Below are 23552 nucleotides of genomic sequence, written 5' to 3'. Positions count from 1 at the left end.
TACTCAGTAAGAATAACAACGTACTATAAAACATTCTCGGTAAAAGCCATACAGTAAATTAGTATAAAAGTGGCTGAAACGTCACAGAAATGGAATGAATGGGGCAATTTAAATATCCCAAATACTTTATATATCATTAACAAAAGCTACTATTTCTGCTTAGAAATGTGTTTTCGGGTCCACCACCTTACAAATACCTACTGACCTAAGAATAAAAGTGGGAGAACGATCTACAACTCTCAGAATGCTGTGGGAAAGCAGCGTCCAGTTCTTTTCTCTGGAGAGAAAACTTAACAGGAATTACATGTGTCAGACATTGAATTGATCTGATTTTACAATTTTCTGAAGCACAGCTAACACAGAACTACCGGTAACAAGCCCCCAGGGGGGTGTGGTATTTCATGTGAGCTGCTAGATACTATGATGTTACCTTCTCACTTACCTTCACTCACCCTTCACAAGTCTCTCACTTCATATTTCATGCATCCTTCAACATAGTTAGTGTCAGAAGATACTTTGTATTCCTTTTCCCAGTTAAGACAAACACTTTCAATCTGAGATTAGCCTTGGAAAACAAGGGCAGCAAATATTAATAAATAAAACACAATCAGAGCAGCGAGGTCGGTTGTAACAGCCTCAGCAAAACCCATCCGAAGACAAGCCTTCTGCTGTTTACCTCTCGCTCCCCGGTTTCAGAGCTGGAATGCAAAGTACACCAAACTGAAGAGGGTTATGCCTGCCGTTAACAAGAGCTAGATCTTTAGTTGGGCTTACTCCAAGAGGAAGTGCAACAAAGTCTTAACCCAAAGAGAGTTACAGTCCCCTTCATCCCTGACTAGCACCCTCATTCACTGCAGCTTCTCATTTAACAGACCCTAGGATAAAACCTTCTGTCTATGACCACACTTGAGGTTACAGAGATTTCCACTGGACAAGAAAAGAACAAAAAAAACAAAACCCTGCCCCCAGCAACCACAGATTAGCCCAGCTTCACAGAAAATAAATGGCTTCTGACACAGGGGATGGGATTGTCTAGACTTCTCATTTGGAAAGGAGCATTTTAAACATCAGAAAACAGAGACCTGGTAAACAGAACCCAAGGGTATTCATCAGAGTAGAACATTCTTCTTATTTCTCCTTTTCCTTGTCATATACAATACTAAGGTAAAGGAGCCTTATCCTTTATGCTACATAATAAAACATCCATCTTGAGCGTGCACAACCTTGTGCTTCTTATGTGGTAAACATTACAATGGAGATGCCCCTCCCAATATCTCTGAAGTGCAAGTTCTCTCCAGTGCTGGCAAGTACCAATCGTAACAATCGCTGTTATGCTTTGCATTGCGTTACAGGTTGGTTTTTTTAGTTTCTGAAGGTCTGATCTGCACCATGTGTCTGGGCCAGTTCCAGCTGATGCAAGTGATGTGGATCATGAGTTCATCTATAAAAATGTCAGTTTTGCTCACAGGCGTCTCTTAGATGGACAATACATACAGAGAAAAACAAGGATGGATGAAGATACATTTGACCAGCTCCTAGTACTGGATTCAACGGTTAAGAAGTAAGATGGGCTGTGAACTGATTTAGAAGATGTGGCCATATAAAAGCTTGGAATGCCTGATGAGGGTTTTTTTATTTTTTAATCAACGTAGGTGGAAGTAAACATTTATTAACATTTGGTCAAGTGTAGTGTAACTTGCATTTGTATTTTCATTGTTATTAATGGAGGTATGTAGAGATATACAGAAACCTTGAGACAGTTGGTTTTCTATTGCATACAGACTAGCAGTCCATTGGAAACAGAGGATGAAAGCATGAAGGTTAGATCTTAGAGGGAGGCAGTTCTTCATGCACAGCTTTTGTTAATCTTGATTTTGTTTGTTTGTTTTTCAAAACTAAAAACATGGGAAACCAAGATCAAATGACGGTGGACAGGAAAGGTGACATCATCAGCCAGAAAAACACCAGAAGTGCCTGAACCCCCTCATTCAAGTCCAAAGGTGCTAGTTTCTTCAACAGCTGTCAGCAGCTTTTCATACAGCATAGAATATGAGGGGTAAGGTGGAAGATCCAAACGGTTGAAACATGTGTGTGCCCTGCAAAAGGAAAATATGCCTCAGGTTAAGTTTAATCTAAATAACTTGAGAAAGTAAGAACTGAGAAAACAAGTTCCTACTGAGACTCAAAACATTCAAGTTCACTCAAGAGAGAAAAAGAAATTCTTAACTATTACAACAAATTCTGCCAAAATCTGAGGTACTGCAATGCACGTGCACATACACATGAATATTTCAAAGAGGAGTTAAGTATCAATGTAACATCATTCTCTGCTATCTCTACCTTCAACGTTTGCAAGGATCTTGTAGGGATCTTCATATAAAGAACACTGGAGGTCACTGAGGAGACGGGATCTAGGCCCAGATAGACAGAAAACTCCACTATTTTGGCTGCTTTGAGTTTCCCCCCCAAAAAAATACAACTCAGCTGTACATCCAACATGAGCAGCTGGCAAGTTTTGCACGAGTGGACAACCATAATGTGATGAACTCTACTGCCAGAATGCGCTCAGCATGTGTTTATAGTGAGGCAGGGCTGACTGGTAAAAGACCATTCAGTGATCTGCTAAGGAAGGAAGGTTGCTGCAAACGCCCCTATAAGTCAGCTGCTGCCCATCTGCTGCAAGGCTGGCCTTTAGATGTTATTTATTTGTAATAGCCAAGGTAAAAGCAAAATATTTTGTGCAGAGCAAGCCTCCAACCTGATGACCCTCTTTGCCCACAGTTCTATCATTGTCTTTACCCTGAGTTGGCAGCACCTTCACAAGAAGCCGTGGAACGGGTTCCTCACATGTCTCCACCTTGTTTCAGCTTTTCTGCTAGCAGCAATTAGATCCAGATGCAGACTGCACTGTGTGAGGAGCTATACAAATGTGGAGCAAAGCAGCAGTCCCTGCCCCAACAGTTCATCCCTTTCAACTGATTGAAGAACTGTAAAGCTTATTGAACAAAAAGTGGGGGCACGTTTTCATTGACATGGTCTCATTTAGTTCAATCAACTTGCAGTTCTACATGATCCGACAAATATTTCTGTTTCCTCTTGCTTCCTGTAATGAATGTGAATTGACTAAACCCTACAGAGGGAAATGTAGCCTCCATGGCTAACAATGTCTAAGCTTCTGGCCCCTAGTATTTGTAGAAGCCGTGAAGTTGTTTCACTTTCAGGTTTTCTATCTCATACTTCAATTCAATGTTATTTCTTCCAAACTGAAGCAGAAGAGCTACCTTGGAGAAACTATTTGAAATCATGCTACCTTAGGCCACCCACAGAGTGAGAAAAAACATGATACTGATACATGGGCTGGCCTGAGACTTGCAGATTCAGAGGGAGAGTTTTATCAAGCACCAATGGTGAATCATTAAAAGCAATCAGGCAACTGAAATAGCCAGGAGCACGTAATCTTCGCTGCATCACAGCATTTCAATTAGGAGAGGTTTTACCATCCTTTTCCCTTTCCGAATGAAGATTTGTTAGCTGGTCACTCTCTCAGAGTGTACAATAAACACTGAATTTGTGGGAATGAGCTGGGCACACCTGAGTCAGTGAAAAAAGAACATTAATAAAGCCATTACTGAATTCATCTCTTGAAATTAAACATGGCAGCTCATGTGTCTCACCCATGAAGAGCCCTGCGCTGTTTATTGTTTATCTCAGCAACCTTTGGCAGCACAAGTTGTTTCTACAATTACCAATACGTACCAAGCACTGGGAGTTATTAACTGAAGGATTCTTGTAGTCCCTTCAGACTGTGCTTATCATAGGCAAGACAGCACCATTCAGAGACAGTCAGTCTTAAGGAGCTCAGCTGCCTGGCTCCAGAACTGGGAGTCCCTCCCAGCCCAAACTATTCCATGATTCTGTGGTGGCTCACGTGTGGATTCTGCTAATGTAATCTTGCTGAACCTGAAGTAATACATCTGTATGGTATTTAACCATGGCACATTTTACTATATGGGATCATAGCATCTCAGACACTGCTGTCACACATCCTGCTGTGCCGTGCAGACATAGCCACAGCCACTGACTGGTGTTTACATTCTTGCTTAGAAGGTCTTAGAAGGTTTACTTACAGCCTTTCAAGGAATTTATTATGGGGGGCAACTATGACAAAGAAAGGAAGAAAGAGTTACCATGTTTAGAAACTGCAGCACTTTGCCAAGTAGTGCTCACTTGTTCCCAGTTAAACAACTTCATAGAAAATAATGTTTTCACTCCAAAAAAGGCAGTGAGTGTGCACAGAACCCCCTCCTACGTTATTTAGAGGTGAAACTTATCAACTAACACAAGGCTTGCATTCGAACATAGCCATGCCTGTCAGGCAGAAACTGGGCATTTCTCCTTTTCACCTTGCTTTCTTCAGAAGAAAGAAGAAGAAACCACAAACCCTTCTTTGATCAACCTGGTCCACAGGTATAAACTTTTGTTCCTTTTACACTTACATGCTGCCTGGGAACCACTGCTTAATAGGTGAATACAGATTCATAGCTGGTATTTCTATTGTATGTGAGAAAAGAGGAAAAAGAAGAAGGATGGGAGATAAGGAATGATAAAGGACAGCAAAGCATACACAGTCCAATGGGAAGGACAGAAATTATGAGAATGAAGTTCTCTGTAGTCACAGAATCATTTCTTAATTGCTATATGGGATTCTGGTGTGATTAAATACCTGATCGTCTAACAGACAGGGACAGAATTCTCTTACAAAAGGTCAGATATTTACTAGCACTGGTAATCTTTATCATGCACAACCTGCAGACACAATGGTGGTAATCACTTACATTATTCTGCTGAATGAAAATCTTGTTTGATGAAAGGGTAGTTGCAGCTCAGCACTGCTGGAAAAGTGACCTCATTGTGTCAAATGTGATTATTTGACTGTCTGGGATTCACACTGAAGTACTTACTTCATTGATACTCAAACAGAAATAACCTTGGCGCTGACAGGGGTTTTGAGCAGGAGAGGAGCACAAAAACAGAAGATGGGGCAGTGGCATTTCTAGGCACTGAACACTTCTGTGGGCTGAGGATTTAAGAAAAGGGAACTGTTGCCTCCTATAGCTGCAGTAGAAAACACTGCCAGTTCTTTGCACTGGTCTGTTCTGGGCCAGGAGTTCTGCTCCCACAGTAGCAGAGGAAGCTGTGTCTGTTCATTAGTGTTTGGTGGGGAACAAAGAATAAGTTCTTATGGTCCTTGCATGGCCCAGGAAACCTGAAGAGAGGCTTCCTGCCTTAGAAGAAGCTATAGCTGGAAGAATTCTCCACCCATCCCTGCTCAGGCAACCAGTTACAAAAAAGTAAAATATGCAACTCCCTTATTTTGGGACAAAGCTTTTACATATAAGGTAGGTAGAGCAAAACTCCACCTTGATGAACAAATTTACACTGACAAATCTGTAAATCTGACAGTCTCTTTGGAACCTGCTTTAGCCTTTTAGGGTCAAGAGATCTGGGATTAGAACACATCTCTGAGATGTACAGTACTTTGACTTTCTAACATGGGTGGTCTCAAAGTAAATATAGATAACACGTCTGGTACACATGCACACTCCAGAAATGAACTACTGGTGTAATCTAACTCTTACTTGTGTTAGATGAACATATTACACCACCATCACCCTGTTCATGTAGGGGAACTGGTACTGATGAAAAAGTCCACCAATTTAGAATGAAGGTACCAGATTTTCAACTTCACTGAGAAAGTCTTGCACCCTCAGTGCTTTCAAGAAACACTCTGGCATTATGTATTAGCAGCTGCTCTTCAGAAAGTGCTGCAATTGAGACATTTGCACCATGCCTCTTTTCTGGGAGTGCCACAGTGCTGTCACAAGTGCAAATGCATGGCTGATTTTATCACATCTTTGCTTACTATAAGCAAATGGCAGTTGCATGTTCCATTGCCAAAGCGTAAGGACAAGATGTACAGGAGAGCTGTCTCACTGCTTCAGACATCTGGAGCAGCACTGAGATGATATAAAAAGAGTCCTGGACTCTCCCAATAGAGCTAAAAATTATCTTGATGCTTCATAAAACAGCTGAAAACCCAAAGGCCAGGCTAACTTATCCCCGCCAGCTACCTGCATGTCAGGGAAGCCAAATGCATCAGCTTTATGCAAGCTTCCATAACAACCCTCACAGCATCGCATTTATTGGGTCATGGCCTAAGAACTAAGCCAGTAGTTAAGAGGTACAATCCACACCTAAGCACATAAATGACTAAATCTGATGATTGCTAAGACACAAGAAAGCTGTTTGGCTGGGGTTTTTCCTAGGACTTTGAAAGCATGGAGCAAAGGTAACCCTCACTGTGAAACTGAGGAATTGTGAAGAGGGAGAAGGGAATTTATTGTGGTTTATTTTAAACAGCTAGTTACACTCATAGCATATCACAGAGCCAAAAGGCCCACAGGATATGACATGTAACTTTCTTTTAGCCTGTAAGTCTAAGTAAATACGTTAGTAAATCTAACCAAACATGAGCAATCCATAATCAGGCATTTAAAGAAAGTTTTAAATAACATTTATTTAGTTGCTTGACTAAGGGTTAAGGGAGCCTCCAGGTTTAGCCTGTGTGTTTTATGTACTTCTTAACACTGTGTATACTTGGCAGCACCCCATAATTTCATACAAATGCAGGTAATAATTCAGGGTGATCAAGCTGTGTTTATCCCCCATGAGCAAGTGCTGTTTCTCTTTCCCCTGGCTAAAATGAATGCAGAGCTCTAAGACTGCTAAAAGGTGCTAACAACTTTCACCTGCAAAAGAGGCCTCTTTCAGGGAGAGCAACAAGTCTGGTGATCAGCAGACAAACATCAAGTCGTTAATATGGATATCTTGGGGCTAACTGCATCTAGGTCATAAGCACTGCCTGGGTTCACAAAGGAAGTTAAGCAGAGCAGAAAGAGGCCAATTATCTCTTCAGAACTTCATGGGTCAGCCCAGGGCATTTTCTGTGGCTAAGATTCCCCTCCTCTCTCACCCCTTTCCATCCCAGAAAGAGTGAAAACTGATCTCTGCAGGAGTGCTGCACAAGTCTGTGACTTCCAGTCGCTGCCTGTCCACAGGCAGGAATGTCCTTGGTAAGGTCTGAAACCCTTACATAGAACCAGACTATACCTATATATGCTGCAAAAGGGGGATCTGGCTTACACATAGCAAACTGTAGCTCTCAGGCTTTCTCTCCACGTTGCTGGCTGAAGCTCAGAGGGCATGAGTCATCTCACCCACCTTACATGTTTTCATCTGTTTTTACATCTCAGTGCCTATGTCTAGCTTTCACATAGGTCTCCATATAGTCTGCAGAATCTTTATGGTCCATGGAGATAAATCAGGACGTGCCAGGCGTGATTCAACTGAGCTATTGTGAAAGTCTGTGTTCAGGTGAGAGGAACTGTGTCTTAAAAACGCTTACTTTCTTTTTCCTGACTTTAGAGGGAATCCACATAAGGTGTCAGCTCTGAATGTCTGCTCCTGTGTCTCCCCACTGCATAAACATGGACTTGAGTAGGGCTGGACTAAGAAGGTGAACACATTTGGACTTCCCCTCTCCAGAGGACTCTGGAGGTCTGCTCAGGTCCATGTCTTACAGCATGCTTCTGGGTAAACACGGATGGCAAGTAACCAGGAAAGCATCCTTTGGAGGGCAAATGTTATGTAAAAAAGTCACGCAGCAAAAGTATCTCAGAGGTGCTGAGATGCAGCCCCATGAAAAATGTTCTGCAATCTCGATGGGGCAGAACCTCAGGCAACTGTAAAGATGTTCAAGTGACTCACTTCAGTGAAGAAGGATGAGTGCTGGTCACTGACAGTGCTGGAGCAGAACTTAAAGCTGAACATATCACTAGCTCTGCTATGGCTCTCTTGGGTGGCCTTAGGCAAGTCAGAGCACTCCTTTGTACCTCAGCCCCTTTGTTCTGTTTAAAGGAAGATGACCTCTCTTCTGGGAAGCACTGTGAAATCTGTTGACTCTCTACGACATTATGGCTCATTTGCTTCTAGCTGGTTGACTGAACTACATTTAAAAAATTGGGTATTATCACCACATGGTCTGAAGTTCCTCACTAAGCTTCTCTGTGATGAAAAACTGGAATCATCAGAGCAAATGAAGGGATTACACTCAGGTCTCTGGCCAAAACCTAGAGACAGATTCTGGCTTTCATGGCTCTGTAAACTCACAAATATTTTCACTAGTATTCTGGAAGTAAAGGGAACAGAATCAGCTCTGGATCTGTTCCAGAATAAAAGTAAGAGAACCAGGTTTGGACCAATGGAAATCTTGATCTTAACTATTTCCCAGGATTCAAAGACATTGAAGTTGAGCCTGCAAATCAAGAAGGCAGCATAAAAAAACCCTTTTATCCAAGTGTAATTACAGAACAAACTCGTAATTGTTCTTTGCTGTTTTAAGATGTCCTCATTGGATTCATTATCTTTCACTGGCAGAGAGACACAAGTAACAGGCTCACCTTTCCCAGAGCATTTCTGGTTTTATACCCTGGCCAGGACATACCTTGGGAGGGAGGTGATTTTCCCCCATTTCTCTATACAGAAGCGCCGCAGCCCATTGCTCCCTCGGAGAGCCGCAAAGCCTTCATACGGCACGCTCGATGTTCCAGTGACAAACTGCAACAACCGGAGCCTCTGCTCATTGTTAAATCTCTCCACTGCTGCCCAGAACCACCGTATTACGATGTGTCCATCATGGTAACCTAAACCAAGAAGCACAAGAGAGAAATTCAAATCACTCCCACCAAGTGGGAAGTGTAACATCAAAACATGTTCCTGCTATCATGGGACAGTAGGTCTCTCCCTGAAAAGATCCTGACATGACAATACATCTTGTTCTTGATGAGCAATAGGTCCCAGCCCTCATCCTGTTCTGGCTGTGGGTACTATAATATCACTAAGTCATTTGAAACCCTGGAACTCAAAGATATATTTGAGGTACACTGGTCTCTTGCAAATCCGTTGGCAAGAACAGGGATTTACCTGCATAAGACCTAAAAGCCCAACTGCGATATACCACACAGTGTGAGTCCTAATGACTTAACAATCTCTGGCTCCCAAATAAAATCTCTTTTGTATTGCAATAGTGTTCAACATATGGAGAGGAGTTTCCAGCCACAAGCCCTTCCCTGGCAAGCTTCCCACCTGAGAGCCTCTCTGCCTTGGTTTGTGCTAGTGAAAGCCACGATAAGGCCAGGCTGAATTTAGTTTCAATAGCTAACCTGAAAAAGTAGGAGAATAACTTCGAGGACTGGCTGTGCTTGTGGTAAGCTGCATATTTCAAGGTAACACAAAGGCTGGGCCATGAGCAGCAAAGGCTTAAACCTTGTATTTCAGGGGAGAATACGTGCACCTGGGGGACTTCCCTTTCATAGTGCAGAACTGGTGGATTTCACATTCATACATCATCCAAGACAGCCTGGATAAATCCTGCTCAGTGTTTAAAGCAAGACCAGGGCAACCATTAGAGGAGAAGGGATAAAAACTCCAATTTGACATAATTTAGGCTGAGGGGATGGTTAAGCAAGATCTGTATGTTGTAGAAGTGTAATTGGGAACTGTGAAATTCAGGTCCGTGCTGAAGCCAAGAGAACTTGTGGTACTACTTTCAGTGAGGCCAGGAGTTCATTCAGTCATCTAAGCAACTTTAAAATCTAATACTGCAAATCCTTTTCAATCCTTATTAGTCAAAACTCCTGTTCTGTTAAGAAGGTAGGAACTGAGTGGATAAAACCTGGATAGAAGTAGCAAAAGCAATTTCATTGTTATTACATCTGTTGATCCAAACCTGAGATTTTACTTCATGACTTATTACTCAAAATATACCTGAATAAAATGGGTCATTTCCCTCACGAACACAGAAGGAAGAGATGGACAAAGTCTTTCGTGTTTTAGACTGAAATCAGTCAAGATATAGTAGGTAACAGCAGGCAGTTTACCTCCACGATATTCTGTGTTGTTTCGCCAGTCATTGAGGTCTATTTCTGCAGTGCCAGCTATAACCAGCTCCAGTTCTCTGGCATCAAAAACAGAGACAAGCCTGGAGTCTACAACCTGGAACAAAAACCACTTGTAAGCACAGATTCAGACTGGAAATAAAACAGATGCAGTATCTTGTAAAGCTATGGCTCTGATGGCCAGCTCTTTAATCTGACAAAGTCTGCATGCTGACAGCTGACTTCCATTCCTCTGCTGATAAATCTGTGCTCCTCTTTAGGGAGTCTGCTGATATTTTGAGCTGCAAACAATGGTGACACATGAGATTTGGCCAGAATGAAACAATACAAGTGTCAGGACATCATGTGTGCAGAACACTCTTCTTTGTTACACTCATTCTGACAAGTGATTTTCATAGTCAAAGACTGGATTTGTAATATGGACAATCTATTTTATATTTGTTTTGCGTTAGAATTTGATTACAATTGCATAGGAGTGCCCTCAGGTCTTCATCCACTGAAGATGCAGCTGAGGTTCACTTTCTTCCTTATGTGAAACCAAAAGCTTTAACGTCCTGCAGTATTCACAGGGAGAAAAAAGCTGGCAGACCATATGCACACTTTAGTAAACCATATGGAGTCACTTACCAACCCCTTTCTACAGGAAAGGGTTGACCAAGTTTGTTCAGCTACAAATCCACCCTCACTGGCTTCCACTCCCTGTAAACATCATTGCACAATTCCCTGGAACCATCAGCTATCAGTATTCTATGTGTCTGTTATCTGCTGCTTTATTTTCTAGGGCTGCTGTTCTTTCTTATTTCCCTCTGCAAGACAGCCTTTAACTTCTACTTACAGTGTACAGCTGCCAGCTCAAGATATCTGTTTGAATATGCTTAGTAAGGGGCAAGAATAGGTGACTATATGGGTTGGTCAGCAAAGCCACAGGTTTTTGTCCCATCTTTGGCAGTCCTTGTAGCAGCTCTGTCAGAAGAATGTTTGAGATCCAGGTCTTGAGCAACAATAAATTACCAAAATCCAGAGACAACAATAGAGCAGCATCCATGAATACCAGTAAGGTAATAGCTGACTGCATCCTAGGACTGGCTTTACTGGGATTAGGCCTTAAACATACACTTTGATCTTCTCAGGTACCACATGATACATCATGATCTTCTCAGGTACCACAGAGGGTAAAACAAAATTTACAAATGCCTACTTCTCTTACTATGTGAATGGAAAGCATTTGTTCATTACACTTCATTATATTCAGAATACACATTTCTACCCTTTCTCCCTTAATGCTAAACATGCCATATCCAAGGTACCTGTCTCTACAAATACAGGCACACTCTACCCATCCAGGCACTCCAGTTCCTTGCCATCTGGGTACTGACAAAGAACAGTTTAACCATGGGTTCATCCCATTCAGATGAGGAATGGAAGACTATAAGAACATCTCTTTGTTACTTACTTCGTAGAAGCCACGGACCAGGGCCTCTGTTTGCTGAACCACTCCTCGTTCCACTCGCCACTTAACCATTCTCTCAATGTACTCTTTTTTATTCTTTTCTGTCACTGCTGTATTTGCTCCTCCAGATTTCAACTCTCTCTCTGTCACCTACAGAACAGAGACAAATAGTGCTGTAGCAACGTATGGCTCATACTCTGTTTCAAATTTAACTTGTACTTTGAAAATGTAAGTGAAAAACCTAACAGCGTATTTGTTGTTCTGGCCTGCTGCCCATTTGCAGTAGAATCAGAAAGGGTAATGAGGGACACCCCCCCAGGCCTTGCCCTAGAGCCTTATCCCCAGCTAAAGCTGGACTGACCTTTAGGTTACTCCAAACTGTACCAGCAAAAGTGACTCAGGGAGCACCATCCATAAGCCATGCACAATGTACCGCTCTGGTCCATCTTTTCATCCTTCCCCTCTGCTTTCCCCTTCTAGGAGCTGCAACCATACCAGATTGCTACTTGCTGTAGATTATCCAAGCAATAGTACAGGAAACAACAGGATGGAGAGGCAATCATAGTACTGGAATAGACAGCCTGTTTTGCCAACTGGAAGGGATATCTACTTGTCTCTTAGGCAACAAGTATTATCCTTCCCTAAGTGCTAATAAAAATGTTTACTCAGAAATCCCAATAGCCAAAGGTACTATCACAAAATGCATACTGCCAACACACTACTTGAACAAAACCTGTACAGCACCCTGCACAGAGGACAAATACAGCCACTGTGGGATTCAGAGTTTTGTATCCGCCATCCAAACCTGCATTTGTACTAGAATAACTTTCTTCTTTGTTTTCTATCAAAACCTACAGCATTTCACTGCATTTTAATGGTAATTTGGTTGGCTTGGGTTACTAAGGCTTAAAACTGGGAAGAGATTTAAGGAATCAATCTAGATTCTACCCAGCAAGCACATACTCCTCACGTGATAGAAAACAGTATTTATCTTGCAATTATTTTCACAGCCAACTCTAGTGGATTTAAAAGGAAGAATGTTTTGCTCTCCTCTTCGGTTTTCAGCTGCTATAACGATGTCTAGCACAGATAGCAAATGAGCTGCATGAATACATATTCAGTATTTGTATTATTTGCATATTATTTATATTATTATCTATTTATTAGCCAAACAGAGCACACAGCATATATATAGTATTTAGGTCACTTTGCTTGAGGGACCTGTTGTAACATTATGAATTACGGAAACACTGAATGAGTCACCTAATCTGCACCTTTGTTGAGAAACAGCAAGAACCAGTAAGGTTGGACGTAATGAGTTAGGAACTCTCAGCTAGTTCAGGTTAAACTCCCAAATGTATGTCATGGATCACCATTCTGCAAGCGATGCTGCACTGTCCCGAAGGCAACACTCTGGCCCAGTTGCCATGCTGGATTCTTCAAGACTGTGCAGCACTAAGATACATCTGTCAAAACTAAAGACTAAATGTTCTCTAGTTTAAAGCATGACCGTAAGTCCACATAGCCAGTTGCAAGACTTCCCACAAACATCCAGACATGCTGGTGAGTTCTTCAACTTGTCATTATCCATACAACTCCAGATACAATGGTTATCTACAACTGGAGGCAGGCAATCAATAACCATGTGTCCCTGGTTTTTCTTTCTTCTTCACAGAGGCATTAGCTAGAGCTAGAATTCAGAATCAGGTTTCAGAGTGGCAAGAAGATATTTCAAGCAATCTTGCCCATTCCTGTAACCTGAGTGGAGCAATTGCCAGGGCTCAGAGAGAGGCTGCGTCCACATATAGAGCTTGGAGACAGGCCTAAAGAACACTTCCTACTGGGTAAAAGCATGAGACAGTACTTAGGGTCACAACAGACATGACTCTTGTAAGTGAAGTTCTCAAATCTTTGCTATTACAGTAGTGCTCCAGGCTCCAGTATGCCAGAAGGCTGGAACTCCTCAGTAAATTCCAATTAAAAAGGTACCAAGAAAGAGGATTTTGCCTGAAAGGCTTAAAGCTGATCACCCATCAGAAATGAGACAAGAAAGGAAAAATGAAAGTAGAGACTGGTCCATAATAAAGTAATTGTGGAGCAGGACAGAAGGGCTGTAACCCATCTACAGCTTCTCAGAAAGCCATTATTTCTTGTTTCCCTTACCCAACCCTTGAACTACAGCTTCTCAAATATTAGCAGAGCTCCCACTGTGATCTACACTTGGACACGCACCCAGCAAAGCAATGCTCAGATGGCATTTAAGTGGTCAGATACCCTTGGCACACATGAATTTCCAACTGGGATCCATCTGTGAGCATAAAACGTGACTGTGATTTCTTCTTTATTTTGCTGTCAGCACTTTGCAAACCTCAGAAGGGTGAAAATCTCATTTTGACTTGGGGTCTTGGATCCTGACAGCCAGAATTCACAGCGAGAACCACTGTTTCCCCCATCCCTAGATCTAGCAAGGTTATGTCTAGTACATATGAAATAAAGTACTAGGCAACATGGCAACTGGCATAAAATTCTGGTTTTCTCACTTTTATATCACAGTATCTACAACAGATTGTGATTTGTGTCTATTCTCTTTGGAGCCATCTCTTATCTTCCACAACAGACTGCTTTGTAATTGTCTAGCTCTTTTCTTTGGGGCCAGCATACCAAGTAATTAGTGAGCCAAATGTTACTTTCAGATATGTCGGGGCCATTCAGGCTGAGATTCTTATTCAACTTTGTGTCTTCCAATGTAAATACAAACTTGTCTCATCTGTCTGTGTGAATATGTCAGTATGTTTCTGTCTGTCTTTGTGTATTAGTCTTATATAGCCATACCTTCCAGGGAAACCACTGTACTGTCAACTGAATGTCATGCAAGCTCTCAGCTCAAAGCTCATGAAACCCCCCTGCATTTAAGTCTGTGGAGAAACAGGGTTGTTGTTTCTACAGAGGCTTCTTACTTAAATTCTTCTGTCCTGTCCTTTTAACTTCATTCACCCTTGACTCTGCTCATCCTTCATAACCTTGTACTATAAGCAATCTAAGTTCAGTTTTGAAAATATCCCCTGAAGTCTTGCATGCTTTCTGTTACCTTCAAGCTTATAGCTGAGCAGCCCTTTACCTCCCAGGGCCAGAATTCCTCCCTTCAGAAATCAGTCACCTCTCCCCTGACTCACAGAGCTACCCTAGCTCTGTGCAAACTCCTACCGTCAACTTCATTTTCAAGGGCTAAGAGCCACTCTCTGTATATTCCACCTGATCTCTGCTCCCTTTGACACCGTGTGTCTGCACCTTATACAAGTTAACTTCCAGTTAACTTGCAGTACTTGGTGAGCTTCGTTCTTCAGCCTCGCTGGTTTTCGGTATCTCCTTGGAGGTCATTAATCTTGATCTGGATATTGCTTTGGGTCTCTTCAAGGCTTCGCAGAGACAGTTGTAATCTAGCATAGGTTACAACACCAAAGAGCACCAGGGCTTCAGTGCAAGCCAAAGAATCCCACAGGAGACACTTGTTCTCGTGGCCAGTCTGGACTTAAGCCAGGGCTGCACCCCATTTAAAGTTACAGTTATCCAGATCAGCCAGGATAAAGAGATTTATCTGACTAAGGCAGAGATGAATGGTAGAAAGCATAATAAATGGATGTACATACCAAGTTATTAAGTAGGTGGAAGGTAAGAGACACAGAATCTAACAAGGAGCTTTTAGACAAAATAATGGTGAGAGTTGCCAGGCCTTACACCACCTGCCAAATGTTTTGCTTCCCTCTAATCCCCCACCCTTTCAGTCACATCAGCTTTAAGTTACATTGCTTGCATTCACTGAATGCCACATCTGTGTGAACCAGACCCTGGAGAGAAGAGCTGCACTCCACTTCAGAGAATTCCTCATGCTCATCAGCGTGTGGCTCAATAGGCCCGTAGGGGGGAAGGTATTTTATACGATAAACCCTAGGAATAAACATCTGCATTGAAACAAGTGGCTTGAAAGAATCAGAAGGTAGGAGAGGAAATGTTATTGAAAGGCTAAAGGATCTGTTCTGACAGAAAGATGTTCATCATGTGCAACTCTGCCCGCTTCAGACTGGCTTTTCAGATGTTTTACATAGCTGTGCTCACCTGTCCAAACACCTCCTCGTTCACCGTGAAGGTGAGATCCAGGATATCTGTGATGTTGTTATCCTTCATCCACTGCAAACTCTGATGGAACTCTTCATCCAGGTACTCTAAGTCACTTAAATCACATGGCCTGATTGCAAAGCAAGAAAAAAAGATGCAGTTATACATAAGACTCCATGGCTATTGGCAGGATGACTTCTACTGACAATGTGAACAGATCTGTGCTGAAAGAGCCAACATAAAGCTGGTGTTCATTTGGTTTTGTTAACATCAAAGCCTGTTATACAGACCCTCTCAAAGCAGTTCTGCAACTGCTTTGCATGGCTGGGCTCAAGGCCAAATCTGTTGGCTGCCTGCACTATTTGCTGTCAGAGGGCACCCCTGGGGCTTGATTTAATGTGAATCTTCAGGATGCCCTGCACATCAGAGCACATGCTTACCTTCAGGATGGATGGGCCCCACCATGCTGTGCCTGGCTGCTTCCACATATCTATCATCCTCGAGGTGAGCACATAAGACGACATAAGGCAGACCAAGCAGCCTAAACTGCTAGTAAGGTGCCTGCTTTGTTTGCTGAAAGGGCAGGTGGTTTCAAACCTCCTAAAGGGGCAATAACGATGCAGGGAGCACTCTAGGTTTCAGGCTCTTCCCAGACTAGCTCAGATACAACTGAGAGGACACTGTTTGGACCTCACAACAATCATTGTTAAAAAAAATAGTAATAAATTAAATACATGTTAAAGGACTCAAAGGATGTTAAGTATCTTTGCTGACCTGACATCATCTTACTTGATGAACTATTTCAGCCAAGTTTTATTCTGCTCTTTGACATTTAATTGCAGTCTGAACTTACTGCTTCTGGCTTTTCTCATTGCTGTAAATTTTATGTACCTTGACTTACTGCAGTCTATAAAGAGGGACAGATTGTCAGATAAAATTAGCCTTATAAACTTGACATTGGAAGCAATATGTTACTGGTAGCTTCTGCTTACTAGTATAAAAGACAGTACAAGGCCAAGAAGAAACATTCACTGTTGATATCTACATTAGCATACCTAATGAACCCAAGTTGTGTTTTAGAATGAAACTCAGTTCCACCAGCGAGGCATGAGAAATTATGTATTTTCCTTAATATGACTTCCCTCCCTTTTTTTGTTGTTATTTAGCTTTCTTACATCAAAGATACTTTTCAGTCTTCCACATAGTTGAAGTCTTATAAGTTTTCATCAGTAAGTTACTACTTTATCAATAAGGAGTAAACTGGGGGATTATGGGTTGGTACTTTCAAATGTCTGTTTGTAAATGTTATTATGCATTTTTATCAACATAGTATTTATGGAAGGCAGGGTCTTGGACAAAGTAAAGGAAAATTAAAACATGTTTGTTTTCTATCACAGACCAACCAAACATGGAAAGAACTTGAAGGTCAGAGTGCTTGAAGCAACTCCACAAGGGTCTGTGTCTCTGCAGGACTCACTGTGGGATCACTGTTTCTGCACAGTTTCTGCATGCTTATACTTACAGCCTTAGTAGTGCTTTGTAGAATGGCCTTGTGAAGAAAGCATCGAGAAGGTACTGGTGAATGAGAGCAAGGCCAAGAATACGACCACTGAACCTGAACCTGGGATGTAAACATACAGAGTAAATGAAGCATAACTCAAGATACTCAGCACAGAAACTTACAGAGGTAGCAATGGGTTTTGTTTCTTAGTTTCTTACATTATTTCTTTTTCTCCAAGCAGATACCTAACACCACCCTTCCCACCTCTGATCACTAATGGATCTCATTTTGATCCACCTCCCACTGTACCCATACAGGCATCTGCATGTTATATGCTCTCCTGTGCCAAACCAATAAACACCCTGAAGATTCACCACCTATGATCTTTAGTGGAACGTTCTGATACAGACTGACTCCACCAAACTCAGTTTTTAGCTATTAAATACTGTAATACTCCACCCTCAGCAGAAAACACACTATCAAAACAGCTGCAAAGGGTATTTGGTGAATCAGTATATCCAATTTCTGACTGGTTACAACCCTTTTGAGGGTGGAGCTCTGAAGTATTCTAAATGGGTAGTGAGTTGCCTTTACAGGGGGAAACTGATGTTTAATTAAGTTACATGTTGTGACCAAGAACATGAATTAAAATCATTATCTAAAGGTCAGGCTAGCTGTTCCCTGACCACTTTCTTAATGGTGATGTTATGCTGTCTTCAGTGTTTACATACTCTTGTGTCTGTTTCTGCTTTCAAAGAACAACAACCCCTAGTGCTGCTCCAAGTCATCCAGATAGTGCCCTGCCCGTTACAATCTGTGACTTGTGATGACAAGCTGTTCCATTTGTCTATGATTTTTTCAATGACTTACTAGATATTATTCCATCAAATCTGGTTTTAAATCAGTCATCTCAGACAGAAAAATACAGAACTGGTTGGTTTCTTTGTAAAAACAACCCCATCATCCATCCAAAACTTATTTGTCAAAAAAAGGAAAAGAAACAACACGCCAAATGTGAGCCCACCAAGCCTGAGCTGACTGACATCATGGTGAAGTTTCATTGTTCAAAAGATGAGAAACAGATCAAAAAGCCAAGAAACCATTTTTTCCACTACAGGAATGAATGTGAAGACCCCTCCTGTACATGAATGAAACATGAGTCTCACTGTTATGAAAGCAGTGCAGAATATCCATTCGCTCAGTCAACTTTATGCTCATGGGACAGAACAACAAGTGCTTAGTATGTCAAATGGGGCACAAAATAGCATGCTGTGGGCTCAGTTAGCATTTACATCACCACAGGAGCTGCCTCTGGGTCCCCTGCATCTAGGAAAGGTGCTTACGATATGCAGCTGACTGGTAACAGAAGGGTGATTATATTACCCCCTTACAGCTGTTTCCACAGCAGCAACAAAAGGCAGCTGTTGGGTATAGTTAGGACCTGCTTCACTTCACTTGTGCTCCAGTGCAATGTTTCCAGCAAGAAGCAATGAAAAGAAGGGGAGCTGACACAATGAAAGCACAGTGGAAGCCAGACAGCTCAAATCCCAGAAATGCTGAGGCTGTAATCCATCAGTTTTATAGCACCTTCAGGACCTATAATCAAGTCCATTTGTCCTAAATAATGCATGTTGGCTTTTTTGGTTTCGTTCTTCACCCTCTCCATCTATCCATCTCTCTACATATTGAATGAAAATACTATAAGCACCGGGTGTTCCTCACCACAACACCCACCCCACGGCTATTCAACTGTGCAGGGCAGGGTAGGCAGGAGCCTTTTGGAACCAAGCAAAGCAGAAAGTAAATTGCCAAGAAAGATTTGGGAATGCTGTTTCTGCAAAGAAACTGTTTGAAAGTATGAACAGCATCAGTTTTCCTCTTGCTGCTTTTATCACCTCTGTACCTACATGTGGCTTTGAGGGCATTCATGCAAAGCTGACATGAAAGGGTACTGCACCTAGATCAAGGTGTTTAGCATATGTTATAGTAGCCGTTAATGGCAAGTTTAATTTGAACCAGAGCCTTATGGCAGATGTATCAAACCATTCAAAAGCTATGGGTAGTGTTTCTTCATGAAAGGACTAAGGCTGGTGGGTCAGCCTAAGCAAATGTAGGCAGATCAACTCTAGGTTGTGTGGTCCATCAGTCTGACCTTGCACTGGCAGCCCTGGGCACACCAGGCCTTGCTCAGCCTGGGGCCTGACTGTGGTTCCACAGCCCCAGCCTTTGCAATGGTACTGTGTAGGAAAACAAGTCCAGCACTAACCGGTCTGGATAAAGGAGATGAGATAATTAAGAAGACACTGCCACTCCTGGTGTCTGCCAATACAATGGATAAAAAAGCTATGCTGCAGATTGTATTTCTTAGCAGCTCCATATCATCCCAGCAGACACAGTGCTTTGTGGCCACATCATGTGAGCTCTGCAGCCCACAAACCCTTCTTCCCCTGCACAAAGCTTTGGTATCCCTGCAGAGCCTTCTATACCTGACTCTCTGATCTGAAGGCTGGTGTAAGAGAAGGACCTCTGCCCCCTTGTCCATTCTGGACAGTGACTGGGATGACAAATGGCATTTCTATGGTCCAGCAGTGCACTGACAACTGTGGACCATGGTAAGTCAACAGATACCTATCAAAAGGGAGGTGTTTGCTACTCTTCTCAGAAGACAATGGAACAGTCTATCTGTGTGTGTGTCCATACAGACCATCGAGCTGCCACCGTGGTCAGCCAAGCATAACACTACCACTTAAAATATATCAAAACCTACAAAGAAGTAACAAGAAACAAATTGATCTCCTTACAAAAGCCAGTTAAAACAAAACCAGACTTTTGTGTTTCTTTCTTCCTTAAGGATTTAGAACATGGGTGAGATCCAGAGATGGGTGAGACAGCTGCCTCAGAAAAAAACAAGTTTCCTTTACAGAGTAAGCAGCACAAAGGTAGATCTTGGCTGGAGGGCACATACCTTCTTTAAACCTGACTTACATTTATCTTTCCAAGGAAGTGTAAAATGCTTGTTTGATTGGTTTCTAGCAGAAAAGATAGCTTGGAAGAGGCGGGGAATGTGAGGTCTTGCTCTGGCCCTTTCTTTCAACACCCTTCCCTTTCAGAGACAATGATTGAGTCTGAGTACTGTGCTCTGGCAGAGAGGGGAGATGTGGAGGGAGTTAATGAACAGGAAATGGTGGAAGGAGAGACAGAATTAACGAGCAGGAGACCTGCTCTGCTCTGACTCCTACTGACACCCTTCGTCTGCTCAAAAAGGACATTGTGCACACCTGCCTTCTGGCTTTTAACAACACAGCTCTCTGACCTATTTGCAGGAGTTTCCACACTACCCAGCAGCTAACTCCTTTTCCTTCTGGAGGCTGCAGGTGCCCCTGAAACAGCCTGCTTTCACAACAGCCTGTTGCAAAATAACAGGCTCGTTCTCCTCTGCATACTTACTGCATGTCTGAGTACACAGGGACAGACAAACCCATATGCTGTAGCAGCGACTAAGCAATACATTTTCCTCCAATTGCAGGTGAGTCACAGGAAATTTAATTTACTCTGGTCCTTATCATATAGCAGCAGAGTAAGGCAGGACCCATAATGACCTTTTGTTACAGGGCTCCCTCTCAACTGGTTGAACAAACACAGGTCTTCTTCATATGACAGGCCTTCCTTGGATTCAGATGGAGAATGATGCACCTCGACAAAACTGCCATCTATGTGTACAGGGGAAGAATGGTTCTTACCATTCTGTAAGGGATGCTTTGGTAGCCATGCCTTGTGAGCTAAATTGGCTATGGTATGAGAAACTTGAAATCCTAAATAGAGGAAGCACCTGATGGAACTGAAAATCTTGCAAACCTTATCTCAAACACATCAGCTGTGTTTAAGTGTGCCCTTCTTGGTGCAGTAGCTTGTGAGAAAATATTCAAAGAAGAGGTGACCTCAAGAGAGGTGACCATAATATGGTTCACGTCCAATTTGAAGATGTCATTTTCCTTTCACAACAGTACTGAACACTTTGCTTTCATCTGTAAGACAAATTTACACATCCTGTTGCAGCAGTTTTTGAGTTTCACGCTGTTTAATCATGCAGATAAGCCTTTGGCCACCTGAAAGACAAGCTGAAAAAATGAGGCTGCACTGCAGCGCGGGATTTCTGCCCTTGGCACGTCTTTTAAGGGAAAATGATATCTGGCAGATGGATGCAGCTGGACAGCTCATTAGTCCTTCCACAGTGGAAGAGACTGAACCTAATCTCAACCATTATTAGACAGCAGAGAACCTAAAAAGGGGAAAGTATTTAGAAGGACTCAAGTTATGTGAATGGCTTCACTCTGAACATGCATCTTATTAGACAACAGAGAATTCAGCCATGAAACCCAAATTTGTAGGAAACCAAGCACCGCAGGATCCAGAATCTGCGGGGCAGCTTGTTTTACAGGACAGTTAAAACCACCATGGTGATGAAGACACTCGTGAGCATCCTTGTTGTGAAGGAGACATCATTAAGGCCAGAAACTACTAATTAAAGGAACTAAAAATCCATTCTTATAGCCTAAAATACTGTGATTTTCAATCTCGTCACTTGGATGAGAGAGCATGACGTACAGAGGAATGTGTACCGATCCACGACTCCTGGGTTTTGGTGGAATCACCAGCACCGGCATTCTCTAAACAAAGAACAATTTTATTCTATTTTTTGATGCAAGAAAGCTCTAAAGATGTGTGTTGTGCAAAGAAGCTCACCAGGTGGTTACAGCAACTCTGCCTGGCCTCATACACTATGAACTTTAAGCAAACTGGCAGTGTGTCAGACACATGCACCAGAGTGTGTCTATGTGCTATGAGCACCTATCCCAGCCCTGGCTCAATGCAAGACTTGACCAACGTGGCCTGTACTGAGCTACATCAGATAATCTTTACAAACCCTTGGCAGCGGATCAACTTCACACCTCTATCAGCCTTCATTAACAAATGCCTTTCTTTAATTTGGTGTGCATATTTAACCCCTACTCCCATAAATGACAGAACATTTGAGCAGACTAATGTGATGATGTGAGGGATCTATTGTCAGGAAGGTTAGCCAGGCAGGCTGAGGAAGCTAAGGCCATTTTGGTTATCTGACTTGCATCTTGCTAACTTTGCAGACTGCCTCTTTGCCACCATGTCATTTGGTGGTGAGGCAAACTTGCTCTGCATACCTGCAGGCTCAGAGGCTGACGCTGTGGCATTCCAGCAGGATGCCGGATGCCTCTCCAGCTCAGGAATCTGATGAGCTCATGTGTCGTTAATAGGAAAGGAATGGCTCTTGGAAAGGCCAATAGACAAAACTCCACTAAGTCTTAGCACATTCAAGAGAAAAGGTAAAATAATTCCTTTGTTAGTCCTGGAGGAGAATTCCAGTATGAAGAGTAATAAGATTAAAGTTAGCTTGTTTTCTTTTCTTACATGCACCTCTAATATGGAGAATTCTCAGAGAGACAAAACTATAACACTGAGACACCTGTATGTGGCATCTTTGAACATCACACTAAGGACTCGTCCCACCTCTTCTGATATCTAACCACAGTAGCATCCCACCTGAGAACTTAACCTGGATCCACACACACTTCTTGTGAAGGAATGGTAATAACACACCTGACCAAGTTCTGCTGTTTTCTTTTCAACCTCATTTAACCTCAGCCCTACGGAGAAGGACTTAGGGGTGCTGGTTGATGAGAAAATGAACATGAGCCAGCAGTGTGCGCTTACAGCCCAGAAAGCCAACCGTATCCTGGGCTGCATCAAAAGGAGCGTGACCAGCAGGTTGAAGGAGGTGATCCTGCCCCTTTATTCTGCTCTTGTGAGACCTCCCTTGGAGTATTGTGTACAGTTCTGGTGTCCTCAACATAAAAAGGACATGGAACTGTTGGAACAAACCCAGAGGAGGGCCACGAGAATGATCAAGGGACTGGAGCACCTCCCATATGAAGACAGGCTGAGAAAGTTGGGGCTGTTCAGCCTGGAGAAGAGAAGGCTGTGTGGAGACCTCATAGCAGCCTTCCAGTATCTGAAGGGGGCCTATAGGGGTGCTGGGGGTGGACTCTTCATTAGGGACTGTAGTGACAGGACAAGGGGTAATGGGTTAAAACTTAGACAGGGGAAGTTTAGATTGGATATAAGGAGGAAATTCTTTCCTGTTAGGGTGATGAGGCACTGGAATAGGCTGCCCAGGGTGGTTGTGAATGCTCCATCCCTGGCAGTGTTCAAGGCCAGGTTGGACAGAACCTTGGGTGATACGGTTTAGTGTGAGGTGTCCCTGCCCATGGCAGGGGGTTGGAACTGGATGAGTTTTAAGGTCCCTTCCAACCCAAACCATTCTCTGATTCTATGATTCTATTTGGGTTATGTTCTAAATACTAAAAGGCATCGTAACACATATATGGTCAAAACCCATTCCAGATTTTCAGACAGTTACTGATTCTTTTCAAGGCTA

General features: G+C 42.6%; 1 protein-coding gene and 1 long non-coding RNA gene across 10 annotated transcripts in view; one reads left to right on the top strand and one right to left on the bottom strand.

Moving 5' to 3' along the window:
- The window catches only part of LOC133223864 (uncharacterized), a 34358-nt gene that overhangs the window by 8844 nt on the left and 1962 nt on the right, over window positions 1-23552 (top strand). Inside the window, exon 2 of the long non-coding RNA XR_009728712.1 lies at window positions 16977-17266. This is a non-coding gene — a long non-coding RNA (uncharacterized LOC133223864). The remainder of the gene's footprint in view (window positions 1-16976; window positions 17267-23552) is intronic.
- Window positions 1110-23552, bottom strand: part of HECW1 (HECT, C2 and WW domain containing E3 ubiquitin protein ligase 1) — a 245356-nt gene continuing 222913 nt past the window's right edge. For 8 of the 9 annotated variants that reach the window (XM_061374940.1, XM_061374938.1, XM_061374942.1 and 5 more), the window contains 6 exons: window positions 17102-17200; window positions 15580-15709; window positions 11470-11616; window positions 9999-10113; window positions 8564-8762; window positions 1110-2096 (listed from right to left, as the gene is read on the bottom strand). In XM_061374940.1, coding sequence (XP_061230924.1) covers window positions 1985-2096; window positions 8564-8762; window positions 9999-10113; window positions 11470-11616; window positions 15580-15709; window positions 17102-17200 — 802 coding nt within the window. In that variant the 3' untranslated portion in view covers window positions 1110-1984. Of the gene's footprint in view, window positions 2097-8563; window positions 8763-9998; window positions 10114-11469; window positions 11617-15579; window positions 15710-17101; window positions 17201-23552 lie in introns of those variants that run through there. The other variant, XR_009728710.1, reaches the window with a different exon arrangement.

This window comes from Neopsephotus bourkii, unplaced genomic scaffold (assembly GCF_033783945.1).
Source record: "Neopsephotus bourkii isolate Nb327-2 ecotype Australia unplaced genomic scaffold, CSIRO-AGI_Nbou_v1 NB_1655, whole genome shotgun sequence".
Classification (NCBI taxonomy): Eukaryota; Metazoa; Chordata; class Aves; order Psittaciformes; family Psittacidae; genus Neopsephotus; species Neopsephotus bourkii.
This window is presented reverse-complemented; position numbering and strand designations above follow the sequence as displayed.